This window comes from Desarmillaria tabescens (genome assembly GCF_030435595.1).
Source record: "Desarmillaria tabescens strain CCBAS 213 chromosome Unknown EV420scaffold_90, whole genome shotgun sequence".
Taxonomy (NCBI): Eukaryota; Fungi; Basidiomycota; class Agaricomycetes; order Agaricales; family Physalacriaceae; genus Desarmillaria; species Desarmillaria tabescens.
This window is the reverse complement of record NW_026848389.1, coordinates 149,213-162,850: the sequence shown is the minus strand read 5'-3', so window position 1 is coordinate 162,850 and position 13,638 is coordinate 149,213. Positions and strand designations below refer to the sequence as shown.

Below are 13,638 nucleotides of genomic sequence, written 5' to 3'. Positions count from 1 at the left end.
CACCACGGCGGTGCAGGACCGGAACGTGAAGGGGGAACCTCCTCGCACGTGCACTCACTGCATCACTTGTCACATGTTAGGGCGAAAAGTCCCGCTGTAGTAGTGCTCCGACTGAAATCCCATTGACTATTTGTCTGATTCTACGCTGGCGTCGCCTCCACAATGGCCTAGTTCTTTCATTGCGCAGTATCCATTGTGGTGAATAAACACGTTTATCACTATTTAAATGGCGTCAAGTCTTCAGATCTTGTCAATCATGCCGCCCACACTTTGCTCTGTACGCGCCCTAGTACAAAAGCTTGCGACATTGTGTTCACAGCTTCCTCATCAAGTCGTACCCGAGGCTCTTCCAGACGATAATATCTACCATGTCATGACTCGTGTTGCCTTGGAGGACCCGTGTTCGACCTTCAACCGAAGGTTTGACATCCTCTATGCGGAGCATTTGCGTGACCAGAACGGCCGACTTCCGAATATCCAACGTGGCCAATATGGACTAGACGCAGTTGTCTTGTACCTGCAGACTGCGCCCTGGTCACAGATGCCTCTTGATATTGTCGAACCAAAGCTCTTACAGCTTTTCAATAAGGTGGTCTATATTGCGTGAGTTTCTAAGCGTATACTGTATAGCTTACTGAAAGTTTTTCTTGCAATAGATTAACGTACGTTCAAGACTTGAAGAGCAAGCAAAAGAGTGGTTTTGAGTCAGTTTCTGGAAATGTATCTCCATACTCGCAACAGCAAACCTCTCAGCGTCAACTGAACCAAGACCAGAGCACCCCTTTGCCATTGATGACTCTACGCCTGGGGAACCAGATACGAGTGTTGATTTGCACCCTGGCACTCTTTCTGACACGAATTATATTGCCCATGATCTCAATTATCAGCGACACGGAACCAGACTCGGAGTTTCCATCATCAAAGATTTAGTACGACGAAGACAAAGGAGAAAGGAAAACAGAGGGTAGCTCTAGGAAAGAAGAGAAAAAAGGGTGCCGGGAATGCTCTTCTCAATTTATTTGATGCTGGTATGTCTTATTATTTCGTTCTCGGGTTGGAGGTCCTTTACGATGGACTTCGCTGGTTCCGACGACTGAATGATTCTGACCGTGGAACACGTGCAAAGATCCTGTTCGAGACCGTGTACAAGGAATACAAAGATACAGCAAACGAGGAAGATCAGGCGTCGACCCAAAAATCAGTTCCTGCTCGGAAAACAACATCAAATTTCCTTAACGATGTCATGATGAACGATATTCCATCAGACTCGGAGACGGATGCTGTAACTGCTTCTGTTCTAGCCAACAAGTGTGATCGCTTCTACATTGCGTACAAGCCCATCGATCAAGGGGATGAGAATGATCCACTTGCCTGCTGGAAGGTGAGTTGCAATACTGCGTCATTTGAAGTGCTAGTACACTGAGTTTTATCCCTTGGTAACAGCAGAACGAATCAAGATTCCCCATTATCGCAAGGATGGATCGCGATTTTTTGCCAATCCCGTGTACAAGTATTTCCGTTGAACGTCTCTTTTCAAAGTCGTGGCATCTCTGTACATAAACTCGTTCATCACTCAAGGCCCACACAATAATGACCGCTATGCTGACAAAAGCTTGGATCGAGGATGGTAAGCATAATATGAGAACTACGTTGCTACAACAGCAAGTACTTATCTAACTTGTGTCTGAATCGACTGAAGTCGTCTCCCGCTGTGTTTGTATATCACATGAATCAACCGTTTCCCTTTATTTTACTTGGACTCGCAAAGGGAAAGTAAAGGGTTGGAGCACTACGCTGTAAGCTTCCTTGCATGTGCGTGAGCACCGTGGACTTATCTAACCCAACCCTTAACCTCTCCACCTTGGTGTATTTTCAATCTGTTTCTGAACCTTCCAGGGGACGCAAACCTTTAACCTGTATTGTCGGTGCACCATGTTCTCAGCCGGAAAAAAACCCACCCTTCTCCGTAAGCAGGGGGGTTCGAACTTTGACCTGTCAATGTTGCAGCATCAGCTTAACTATATTTGTACAAATACAGGCGTGTATATTTTAAATCATTTCTACCATCTCTATTTAAGGATGGCCAGGTGAGTGCTGCCACATCATCAATCTTCCTCGATACTCACTAATTCCACGTATGATCACTTTCTCTAATGGCTCTATGAGTCTCGATGATGGTTATGATCCTTCAAAAGTAGGTGTTCTCTACGGCTTAGCATATCCACGTGCTTACTTTGCATGGCACAAGCACTTCTCACAGGGTCAAATCGAGCTTATTATTTGTGCTGGGGCTCAATACTTTTCACTGTTCTGCGTGGATGGAGCTAATCCAAAGCTTCAAGATCAGGTTCTGAGATCGACAAAAGAACTGGCAAAGATACTGGACCATCAGAACAGCTTCGTTGATCCTGAAATTGCTTCTAATCGTCACCTGGTTAAGCGAGTGTCCAACCAAAGAATAGAAGTACGTATTTCAAAGATCATATTTAAAGATTAAGCACTGATTCATGTGTTCCCTAGCAAATCCAAGTGGCCCTGACATGGGCTTTTAAAAAGGCGAAATGCCTGGCAGGCTTGATCCTGACCGAGACTTATCACCGTGAAGATTCACCAGCGCCAACATCTGTAACATCACCTCAACAGACCCCTTCACGTGAAGAGACAGAGAATTCTTCACCTATTGAATCGTACAGCCCCAAAGCTTCATCTCCTATCGAATCGTTTAGCCCAATGGCGGTTGTGCACTCACCTATATCCGAGTTCGATTCAGGCGGCGTTGTTCCTCCACCTTTTGATGTGTTCACAACATCCCTCCAAGATTTTGACGGGCTATATTCCAACCCTGAACGGGATGTACCATCTCATCACCTCTGGTATCTGCATAGCGAACCTCATTCCCCCGCCCTTGATATCATTGGATCTACCGTGTCTCAAAACCTGGAGCATGCATCTCCACTACTGTCCCCCATCCATATCCCCGAACTCTCGTCATTCGGTGACTTGAGACAAACCCAACCGTCTTCTTTGTTATTTCGCACGATTGGTAAATATCGATCTCCGGTTAACGGAAGCTCTCATCCTGATTCATTGTCACCTTTCCCTGGTGCTACACAAAGTGTTTCTCACCTCTCTGCCTTGTGTCACAGAGATGTATCTTCTACATCCGAAGCTGTTTACGGTTCCCCAGATAACAATGACGGTTATCTTCTTCCTAACTCGCCACTGTTCACGCCTGAAGGCTACAGTCGTTCTTCTACCATTCACAATGACGGTTATCTTCTTCGAAACTCGCCATTGTTCACACCAGAAAGCTCGTTTTCTTCTTCTCAAGATGGCAATGGCAGTTATCATCTGTTAAACTCACCATTGTTCACGCCTTGATATATGATTTTGGACCTCCCAATATGGTAATTGACTGTCGAGTAGAATACATTTGCGACCGTGCTACATATCATCCAGATTAGCTATTAGCTAGTATTAGCTACGTCGTTTGATGGTAAACACCGGCTCCCAAAATAATGTCCTCTTATTCTCCTCATCTTCAACATAGGTAGCATCCCGGAAATAGCCCTTTTTCACGCTCCATTTAAGAGTGTTTTTGGCATTTTCGAATTGAAGCGCCCTTTCAAGGACACCTTCGACGTGTTCACGGTGTGCAGCTGCGGCTGTTGGATCTTGCTTCTTGTGGTGCTCTATGTGATTGAGATAATCAAGGATGGATACCCCAAAGCGCTTTGCTGATTCGAGGAAGATATTGGAATTCTCTGGTATTTCGAAGGAGTGTTGAAACGCAGCAATGCCGTAGACATAGGTGTCTCGGGCGGTCAACCATTCAAGCATGGCTACTGGATCCGAGTTTAGGACGTTCGGTGGTTCCAGGGCTTCCGCGAAAAGGATAACGTTACCGAGGGCGATCACGTTCAGCAGTCCTTCCCTCGTTGACCAGTCTGGGATATGGGGATCACTTGAGACTACACATATAATTAGTATGACGATGACGAAACATAACATTAGCCTTACCTGTATCAAAGTCCGTTCCATGCCATCCCCAGTTGATCATTATCCGAAACAGTAGGCGCTTTACTTCAGGATGAAGCGTGTTGGTGATGCTATATGTGAGCATCGCCGTATGGACATACCCAATGAGGGTGTTACGGATGTTTTGCATCGCTATGAAGTGTCCACCGTATGTGATAGAGTGTTCGAGTGTGACCACATAGTGGTACGCATTGGGCTTCATAATGCTAGGCGGTTTCTGTTGTCAGGATAAGTCTGATATCGAATGTGCATTACTTACAACTGCGTTGTATTGTCCAGGTAGACAGTCTCTGCTCTGAAAAATGGTAGAATCTCTTCGTCTACCTCAAAATGCATCTTGATGTAATCGATGTACAGATTACAGTTGTCCTTTCGAGGGTCACTGTGCTGCATTACCGACCAGGCCTTCCCTCCAGTTAGCTGTGATACATGGGTGGGCAGTCCATGCGAATCGCGGTGGGGATGCGTGGTTGAAGATTTAAGTCCACAAAGACCCCAACTCATAGCCTGATGAGGGAAGGGCGTCATTTGCCCTATTTCCTGCTCTCCCGCGAGGCGATCCATTAGATTCTTCGTTTTGTCGAATGCGGACACATCCGAGGCAATGCTTCTGTAAGAGGAATTAGTTTATGCTCCACCAGAATGAGGTTTGGATCGTACTCGATTTTCGGAACGGATTTCAGCACAGTTCCACCAAGAGGGAACTCGAGGGCATTTAGAACTTGTCCTAAATCTCCGCGCCGAGCTTCTTGAAGCATGAGACTGAGCGTTGGCTCTGGAGGCCCTGTGAGATGACATTCAGTGACGTCCTTTGCACGTCGTTGAAAGGCTGTATTCGACAGATTAGTATTTTACAATCTATACCATAACAGAGCGTACACTGTATTGACCGATGCTTGTCGAGTGATCCCAACACTTCGAGACCACGCTCATTGAAGTCCACATTGCTACCCGTATCCGGGATATTGAAAATCAGGATACTCTGCCTTTGCAGAATATCTTGGATCTCGTGGGGCGATAGGAGTACGAAGGAATTGTACGGAATGTGCGCTACCAGTGCCAAGTGGGGTTCGTCGATGTGGACGGCGGGAAGGTTCTGCTCAATCCTGGACGCGTTGATGTCTTTCTTCCGAATGGCATCGATGTATAGAAGCTCTTCAATGCCCTGGAAACGAATGAATTATCACCTGATATTTATCTTATGCTCAACTTACCCCATACTGCAAAAGGTTTATGGAATAGGTCTGAAACTGATTCTGTGAATCGTTCCATATTGTGAATTTAGTTTCTTCTTTCTGTCGCTGTTGGAGGGTTTCAGTTGTAGGAGATGACGATGATGAAAACAACTAACTTGGTTGTGTCGTCCTACCACAATTTTTTTTCCGGCTGGCTTCTTCTTGGGTCGTTTTTCTAATTCTGCTTTCTCCAGGGCAACCTTGATATGCACCGGTAGGAGATTCTTGAGAGATTTACCCGCTTGTTTCGTATCTAGGACAATCAACGGCTTTGTTTCCGTTACAATCGTTGTCGTTGTTGATTCCTTCGAAGTTGTTTCTTCTTTTTTGCGCTTTCGAGCCGGAATCGATATCTCTGGCTGGTAGACTGGGGGTGGGTTAGGAAGATGGCCTGTCTGGGAGCGTGTTATACGTTGTCCCAGAGGGGGCAGCGTGGTATTCGCAATGCTTCCTGGAGAGACTTGTCGTGCGGTTAGATTCTGTCGGGGGGATGAAGATTTATTGAGAGAGGGGCTTCTATGTCCACAGAATTCAATATACTGTAGTTCGATGAGATTCTCAAGCAACTTACGTGTCGTCAATGTCCCCTGAGTTCATCACCTCATTTTGATTCTGCTCAGGCTCGTGCATGTCGGCGTCGTCGTTTTGCTGCTGAGATGCCAGGGCACCATTATTGTTGCTGCTCGGAGGTTCCACACTCTCGCCTTCAGGATCAGATCCCTGGCCCGCCTCAGTTTCATCCCCTCGTATTTCCTCCATGTCGACGTCCTGATCAAGTTGCTGAGCCTGCGAGCCACCGCGATTCTGCCCGCTGCGAGGTGATTCAACAGACGCTGGGGCGCCGTTATTGTCGCTGAGCGGAGATTTTACACTCCCACCTTCAGGATCAGACCCCTTGTCTCCCGATTTCGTCGCCTCAGTTTCATCCCCTCGTATTTCCTCCATGTCGACGTCCCGATGAAGCTGTTGAGCTCCGGAGCGACCGCCATTGTGCTCGCTCCGTGGTTCAACATGCCTCTCTTCGAGATCGCTGTGATGACCTTCTTCTGCGTCTCCGCCGTGTTCCTTTTCCTTCCCCTTGGAATTGCGGGGTGCCGGATATTCTTGATCATAATCTTCGCTGTAATCGACGGCATAAGGATCGTAGGGTTCGAGGATGTCAGAACCTGAGTTTCCACCGTCTGCCCGCCCATTCCCCGTCAAATGAGGAACTTCTGCATCATCGTGTCCGTAAGATTCAAAATGCTCAAGAAAACCTTCAGAGTGATCTCCAAAGAAGTTCGTATTGTAAACATCTGAGCTCCTCATCTGCATGTACTCTTCAATGTCTTTGCAGGTAGACAGTAGTGAGCTGGATGTTGATGGACCAGCGTAGTAGGAGGAATCAGGGTATTTCGAGGGGGAAAATGATAGAGCAGAGGTGGTATGTTCACGAGTGAACCGATCAGATGTATAGGGATGACTATGATCGTCGAGATCGAGGTTGTATACGGCGTTCATAACAGACGATAGGTTCGGTGAGTGTCCCCTAACATATCCATGCGTCGTTGCCAATGGCGAACCAATTCGGTTCAAACCTATAAGATTTTTGGCGGCCTCTATTTCTTCGAAATTATGATCGTCCCCTGCGGAGGAAGGGTGTGCGTCCTTTGGCGTTGTCGATCTTGCCGGTTGACGATGCCGGATTTCAACATTAGGAGGTCCCAAATCTGGGTGTTCTGGGGGAAGTGCGGTTTCCGGATGACTCGGAGCGCCCTTTTTCAGAGAAAGTTCCTCCGACAACGGGAAGAACGCTGACGCCTCAGCGTCGCACGCTTCTTTCCCACCTATACTTTCAAACACATGTTGTAATAGGGGAAAAAATTGCTCGATGGAAATTTGATTGGCGGCCATTAGTAGAATATGCTGCCAAATATGCTGCTCGAGGTGACACAGATTCGGTGACCTGGAGTAGAAAGCACTACGCCTGTATCCATACTTGTTTTGTTGAATATTAGCACAGTTTGCGCTGCAGTTCCATAGGAACTTACCTGCGCCATGTGAGACAGGGGCGGATATGTTGTCAGATTTCCAAGTAAAGCGAGAGGAGATATGTAAATGGCCGCGTATAGGACGTGGGGATCTGCATCGAAGCGTTCGAGTTCGGCAAGGAGTTTTTCAAGATTGAGATCATCCTGGTACATGCTACGAGGATATGTATATATTATGAATTTATCAGAAATCCAAGGCGTTCATACCTTTGGATCTTGAGGATATATTCCGAACGACCACCCTAATAATTGCGTTAACTTCATTTGTAAAGACATGAGATGGTTGCTCACGTAGGCCATCATACGGATCCATACTGCGATAGAGAGGAGTCTCTGTTTGATCTTGGACATTGCCTCGTCATGGTATGAGCGCATTAAACTGTCACAAAGAAACTTTTCGTCGTCCTGATATTGCAGAGTATTGTCGGATTCGATAACGTTGATGATGCTTTCATTTTTGGAAATTTCGATTAGAGGCTGTGAGATTGCGGCCTTGTTGAAAGCTTCAATGGATGTTATTGCTTTGTCGACAAGACTGGGCCATTGCTGGAGAGACTGGAGCCAGCGATCGAGAACCTTTGGGTTTTGGGGTAGACTTAAGAATGAGTGGTTTGAGACCTCCACTCGGCCGTATTGGCCTTGGGATGCTGCAATTAGTGTGTCCATGACTGAGAGCGTAGCCATGACTTTGAAGGCTTGCCTGTTGAAGGCGTTCTTATTGGGAGCAGCCAGAACCGGTGTATTTTGAAGTGAGGTTGTGAAGCCGATATGCTTTTGCGCGTTTCGAAGAGTGTGATGAAGACATTTCTTTCAAATCAAATTAGGAAACCATATCTTTACCTTGGGAATCTCGTACCTGTAAAAGGTCCTTGACGGCATCAATTCCTGTTGGAAGAGCTTTGATTTGTACTTGATAGTGAGAAAATAGATCATTGCCGCTGATCGGACAGTGGAGAGAGTAGAAACCTTGGAAAGCTGTAGTTTCCAGGAGATCGTTCGGGAGGTCCATGGGCCAGAGTGAGTTTAGACAGAGTTGGGAAATTTTTGGCGGCAGTCACGAGATCACAACTGCAGCCAAACATGTACATACAGGTGCCGAACATGTTCGGAGCGTGTTGACACTCATTTGAGATGCCTTCCGACATTTCTTTTTACAACCTTTGTCGTCATTTCAGTTCGGCTTGCAATTTATATCATTAGAGAAGAGTAGATATGGCTCATTCTTCATAGTAAATATAAGCGTACGTTAATCATTCCTTTACCATGCGGGCGCTTTTCGCACTGTGTCGACATCCAATTACCAAATTGGGAGTTGAATTTGGACTCGAAATCTTTCAGGACTGCAAGACTGTTATACATCCCATTGAACCAGACATTACACATGAACAAAATATTTTGATATGAATATTTCTTTAAATTCAAACATTGGCACCAATACCTTTCATTGAATCACTGAGAATATCCTAGCGTTAGTTATGCGAACTCGATTCCGCCCTTGACTCGCCACCCTGCGTCGTGTCCGGCCCTCCACGATCTGCTTCTGTTGTCGGAGCTCCTGCCGTAGCATTACCCTGGGATTGTTCTGGCCTTGTTTTCTTCTTCGGGGGTTGGGATGCGTGATGATCTTCGCCTTCATGTTCTGCCTGAGGGGTTTTTTTATCTTTACCTTTCCCGTCTGATTTATCCTTGGCCTGTGACCTCTTCTTCTTCTGATTCGAATCCTTCTCGGCACTATTATCCTTCGGGATGGGGCCCTTTCGGCGTCTGGGGGAGTCTTTTGTATGAGTCTGGGTGGATTTGGCAGCATCGAGGTTCGTTCTTTGCTTCTTTGCTGGGCGTGCGTTGGCGGTATCTTCATCGGCACCTTCTTCTTCACCTTCTTCTTCGTCGTCAGTGTCGCCGTCCGCAGCTGGAGCAGCATCAGCGGGAATATCACATTGGAATATGATACGGAAAGCCTCTGGAGATATTTTGTTTGAATGAGTACGCTACACCTATGCTTACATTTAAACTGACCTCTATTGCGCTTTAGATTGCTATCCGGCTTGGTAAAAAATTGCTTTAGTTGCTCAGCCTTTACACCGGCGTGCTGGGCCATTAAGACATCGATCGTGTTCGCAGCAACCAGACGGTAAATGTAAACGACCATATCCTGTCCGTGCCTTATGATACGGCCCTCCTTTTGTTGTTCTGTCACCTTTGACCATGTGAGGTCCTACAAAAAATTAGCAAAACAATGTGTTAAGTATGAGTTTGTGCTCACGAAGGATATCATGATACTCGCTCGCATCAAATTGAGACCCTGGTGCCCTACTTGGCTAAGGAGTAACACACGGAAAGAATTTCCATGTATGAATTCGTGGACAATCTCTTGACGCGCATTAATCCTCATCGTCCCATTTAGACATCCGACTTTGATGCCGTTCAATTCCAAGGCCTAACAAGCAACGTAAGGCATTAGAAGCTCCGCACATTGTAAAATGGTTAGCCGTCACATACCGACTTCATTAGGTCGTCAAGCATGGGAAACTCGTGAAACACGAGAAGCTTCTTGTTATATGTCCTTACGACCCCTGATGGTAGCTCTGGAAAGTCAGGATAGACAGTTTGTTTAGTGGTAGAGTCGGTGTATGGCGGCAGTGCATCATCACCCGCCAAAAAATGCTTGCAAATGTTTATTAACGTTTGAAGTTTGGCACCAGGAAACCGCTGGTATTCTTCCAAGGACGAAAATGGAGGGAACTTCTTTTTCCCCTTCGCAGAGAGGGAGGTCGGATCCCGCTGGGATTGAGGATATGCGACTGCAAGGCGATAGTTAAGCAAGAACGCCTAACACAGGTGATCAGTTAACACTGAAAGTCACTGTGAGATCGTCCAATGAGAACGTTTAACTTACCCCCGCATCTGCCACCTCGGTGGTTCCCGCTTCCTTGCTGTTCGCGTCACATCAGCTCCACATTCCAGTACAGTTTCCTCATACTACTTACCGTTTGGACCATTTTTCCATTTCTGCATCCATCTCGCGCTTCTCTGCATCCGTCAGATGGACTAGAATGTCTCTCTTTTCACTAGGCGGAAGGTCGCTGAGAAGATCCTTTGGTTCCTCTTCCGGATTCCCTTGATATCGCTTGGACGTAACTGCACGACGAATGATGCGACCATTATACCCGAACTGGATGTCGGTCACCCAGTCGGCACTTTTCTTATACGCCGCCTCGAACGGACTTTTGACTTTTTCTCCATGCATAAGGCGGTTATTGTACGCAATCACGATGTCTCTACCTTCCTTTGTGACATCTCGCCGAAGTTTTGCGATCTGGCGAATCATTTCCGCCTCTGCATTTTCCGCTTTCTCGCCCAGGAATGCGGAAATACGAAGGAGACGCCCAATGTTGCAGAGATCCTAAGTATGATCATCAGCCAAGTGTCCTACCCATAAATTTGAATACTTCTACCCGAGGCGACTGATAGAGCGGTGTCGCTGTGGCTATGATCCTGACAAAAGCTTTTTCCATGATCCGATTGAGGCCATGATATGCAACGTTCGTTGTCCGGAAATTGTGACCTTCGTCTACGATGACCGAGCAGAACTCACGGGACCATAATGGCGCATAATCCATCCCGTTGTGTCGGTCCTCCCTCAAAACGCTGGCCATGGGAGTTTTCGTGCTGCTAATGGACAGGTTACGGCGTGCCATTTGGCTGATAGTCTTAATAACCACTTGTATTAGAGGATGTTCGCTTCGGATATAATGCAAGGACATTGACTTACGCTGTGACTTGCGACAATGACTATGTGGCACGGGTCTTGCAGTGATTTGTCTATACCCTCGAAAAATTCCGCCCAGGCTTTCTCCATCGTGGGCATGACAAAAATATCGATAATGTGGGGTCTGAACCACCTCTTCAACTCAACATAGCACTGCCCAAGTAGCGTCGTTGGCACCAAAATAAGATGCGGAGCGTTCGGTATCTGCTTCTTCCCGCAGAAAAAGGGGAGGTTCGCTGTAGTAATTGTATTGGTGAAAAACGTAACTGGACTGCGACTGGCCGATGCAAATCCATACTCACCAATCACATTGGGAAGCTTCTTCTTGCTTAGTTGCGTTCGACGCGTGGCTATAATAAACGCGATGATGCCCATCATCTGCGCCGTCTTTCCAAGACCGACCTCATCAGCGAGAAGGGCACCAGGGACGCCTTCGGGGATCTCCTCTGCGGTCCAGAACATGTTCACCAAAGCGGTGATACCAACCAGCTGGTGCCACATCAGGGTGATAACCTTGTTATCGGCGTCGCCCTCCGAGGGAATTTTTTTCAGATATTCCTTGTTCTCGTCATCCCAATAATCCACAAGCGAGGAGTTCAGGAACTGGTTGAATTCTTCAGGACGACCCTGCGGCCACCGCAGCATCTCCCGCAGCTGTTCATAAGAGGTCTTTGCCCAAGCCTCGACTCCCAGATCACCACAAGCCATCCACTGATCGAATCCGATAAGTGCGGGATGAGCAGGAAGGCCGGGATTAACGTCGATGTCATTACGCTCTCCCTCCTCATTCTGTCTCAAGTCCTCTATAGATTCGAGTCGGCTAGTATACTCCGTTTGAAGCGATTCGATTTCTTTTTCACTGGCGGTAATAGCTAGGTTTCTCCCGGACAGTCGACCAGTAATGACTGTTTATGATGTCGTCATTGATACATAAAATAAAACAGTAATTTCACGTACATTGTGCGCTCTTCTTGCGTCTTTTCAGCTCCTTCTCATCGGTTTCCGTTTTGACAAGTGCTTTTTCAAACAAACCCTTCATCCTTTCATGCTCCGCCCACTCCAGCATCTCCGCATCGGTAGCCTCCCACCCGATAAACCTTTCATACTTCTCAAGAGCAAGAAGGATCACCTTTCCTTGCTTGGCATTGATGCTAGTATCAGGATTATCGAATGCTTTCGAATCAGTTGTGTAGTCAGTACGTTTACGGGCAAAGAGATAAAAAGAAAATCTGACCTTTCCACGCAGCATCAACTTCCTTCTTAGCGGCAGCCCTCAACACTACGGCCTTTTGTTGATCCTTACGACGAGCATTAATATACTCGGTGAGCAAGAAATGTAATAGCATTCTGAATTCTTCACGTGCAGAACCGGATTCTCGATCCTCATAAGCGCTGCCAAACATCGCTTCCGCGATTTCCGCCTCCTTCAGGCTGAATTGGCCGATCGTGACGAACTTTGTCTTCTTGGCAGTGAAACGGTACATCGCCTTGATGTTGACATCGGCACGAGCGAGTCCCCGCTTGAGTGACTCGTTGAGTCTCCGGATGAAGCCGCTGGCCATCCACCATTTCGTATAAGCATTACGGCCTTTGGAATGGGTATCGTCTGTTGATGAATTGACGGCGACGATGGCGTCTTCGGTAGGAAGGTCCTTGATGTGCTCCAAAAACTCCCTGATGTGCGGAAGGTCTGCATTGTGGATATGGCGAATATTGGTACCATCGAATCCTTGGAATCCCATATGCTCTTGCCAGATGGGTTGTTCGAATAGCTCGGGATATGTGGCAAAAACTATGGCGCAGAGAGCCCGAGCTTTTTGACGTATGCGACCCATGCAAACGATACTGAGGGACTTCACAGATGAGACTTAGTTGGGCGGTGGGAGGAAAAGGAGAAAAACCCTAGGCCCTTTACATACAGGTTCCGGTATTGTGAACGGAGAACGGGGTTCGGGCTCATCTGCATAATTTCCCTTTACTTTTATGGATGATGTTGTCACGGAGTAGCAACGTAATCAGCTTCTGGAAGTAAAGAATCCTAATGGCATTCCATGCCTTTTTCTTTACGATAAATAAGCTTACAGGAATGATTACCTAGGTAAACTCGTGGAAAAAGACCGTACCGCTGAGACTGGTTTGGATTCTTGGATCAGACACATTGTGTAAAGAGAGCGCGATACGGCCAATCCTATGTCATGTCAACATCTGAGAGTATTAAATAATTGGTAACAACCGGAAATTATTTTGTACGACACGTAGCAGAACAGCTCATCGGTTGTAATGTAAAGTTTCGCAGATCTGCATCGGTGCTTCATTACATGGGAAAGGTCAGGGGCCCAAAGGTGTACGGTCCCTCACTGAGTCAGATCCCTGCCAACACTGGCGCGATCTCTGAGAACTATGTGAGGACTGCCGTTTCAGGGAATGATTCTCCACGCGGTGGGCTTGTGTCTAGGGACGAAATACTTATCAACGTTTGCATGCGGCAACTGTGTAGGTGACTGGAAACGGCAGCCGTCTACGTGGGTGGCCCTGTACTGCCTTCGGTCGAACCCTAACCTAGCCT

The 13,638-nt window shown here is 47.0% G+C and overlaps 4 protein-coding genes across 4 annotated transcripts; 2 read left to right on the top strand and 2 right to left on the bottom strand.

Annotated features, from left to right (window-relative positions):
* Positions 1-256: 256 nt before the first annotated feature.
* Positions 257-1,523, top strand: EV420DRAFT_1651156 (uncharacterized protein; the record flags this gene model as incomplete). The annotated part of the gene is made up of 5 exons (XM_060478521.1): positions 257-603; positions 657-704; positions 770-929; positions 992-1,381; positions 1,416-1,523. The coding sequence occupies 5 exons, from the start codon at positions 257-259 to the stop codon at positions 1,521-1,523; spliced, it is 1,053 nt and encodes a 350-aa protein (XP_060323164.1).
* Positions 1,524-2,137: 614 nt separating this feature from the next.
* On the top strand, positions 2,138-3,381 carry EV420DRAFT_1735687 (uncharacterized protein; the record flags this gene model as incomplete). The annotated part of the gene is made up of 3 exons (XM_060480011.1): positions 2,138-2,194; positions 2,261-2,464; positions 2,521-3,381. 3 exons carry the CDS (start codon positions 2,138-2,140, stop codon positions 3,379-3,381), a joined length of 1,122 nt encoding a protein of 373 aa, XP_060323163.1.
* Positions 3,382-3,392: 11 nt separating this feature from the next.
* Positions 3,393-5,293, bottom strand: EV420DRAFT_1584837 (uncharacterized protein). Its single transcript, XM_060474772.1, has 6 exons — positions 5,253-5,293; positions 4,918-5,203; positions 4,699-4,867; positions 4,298-4,648; positions 4,021-4,244; positions 3,393-3,971 (listed from the first exon to the last, which is right to left on the bottom strand). Exons 3-6 carry the CDS (start codon positions 4,794-4,796, stop codon positions 3,478-3,480), a joined length of 1,167 nt encoding a protein of 388 aa, XP_060323162.1. The 5' UTR covers positions 4,797-4,867; positions 4,918-5,203; positions 5,253-5,293; the 3' UTR covers positions 3,393-3,477.
* Positions 5,294-8,690: 3,397 nt separating this feature from the next.
* Positions 8,691-12,907, bottom strand: EV420DRAFT_1769575 (P-loop containing nucleoside triphosphate hydrolase protein; the record flags this gene model as incomplete). The annotated part of the gene is made up of 11 exons (XM_060481035.1): positions 8,691-9,263; positions 9,320-9,518; positions 9,567-9,740; positions 9,803-10,132; positions 10,200-10,236; positions 10,291-10,706; positions 10,759-11,013; positions 11,076-11,308; positions 11,375-11,977; positions 12,030-12,245; positions 12,307-12,907. 11 exons carry the CDS (start codon positions 12,905-12,907, stop codon positions 8,773-8,775), a joined length of 3,555 nt encoding a protein of 1,184 aa, XP_060323161.1. The 3' UTR covers positions 8,691-8,772.
* Positions 12,908-13,638: the final 731 nt, after the last annotated feature.

Excerpts from the sequence above, each read along its gene's own strand:
- EV420DRAFT_1584837 (XM_060474772.1), bottom strand. The coding sequence starts at position 4,796 with ATGCTTCAAGAAGCTCGGCGCGGAGATTTAGGACAAGTTCTAAATGCC. Across the intron at positions 4,649-4,698 it reads AAATCCGTTCCGAAAATCGA|AAGCATTGCCTCGGATGTGT; the intron begins GTACGATCCAAA and ends TTCCTCTTACAG. Across the intron at positions 3,972-4,020 it reads TGGAACGGACTTTGATACAG|TCTCAAGTGATCCCCATATC; the intron begins GTAAGGCTAATG and ends TTATATGTGTAG.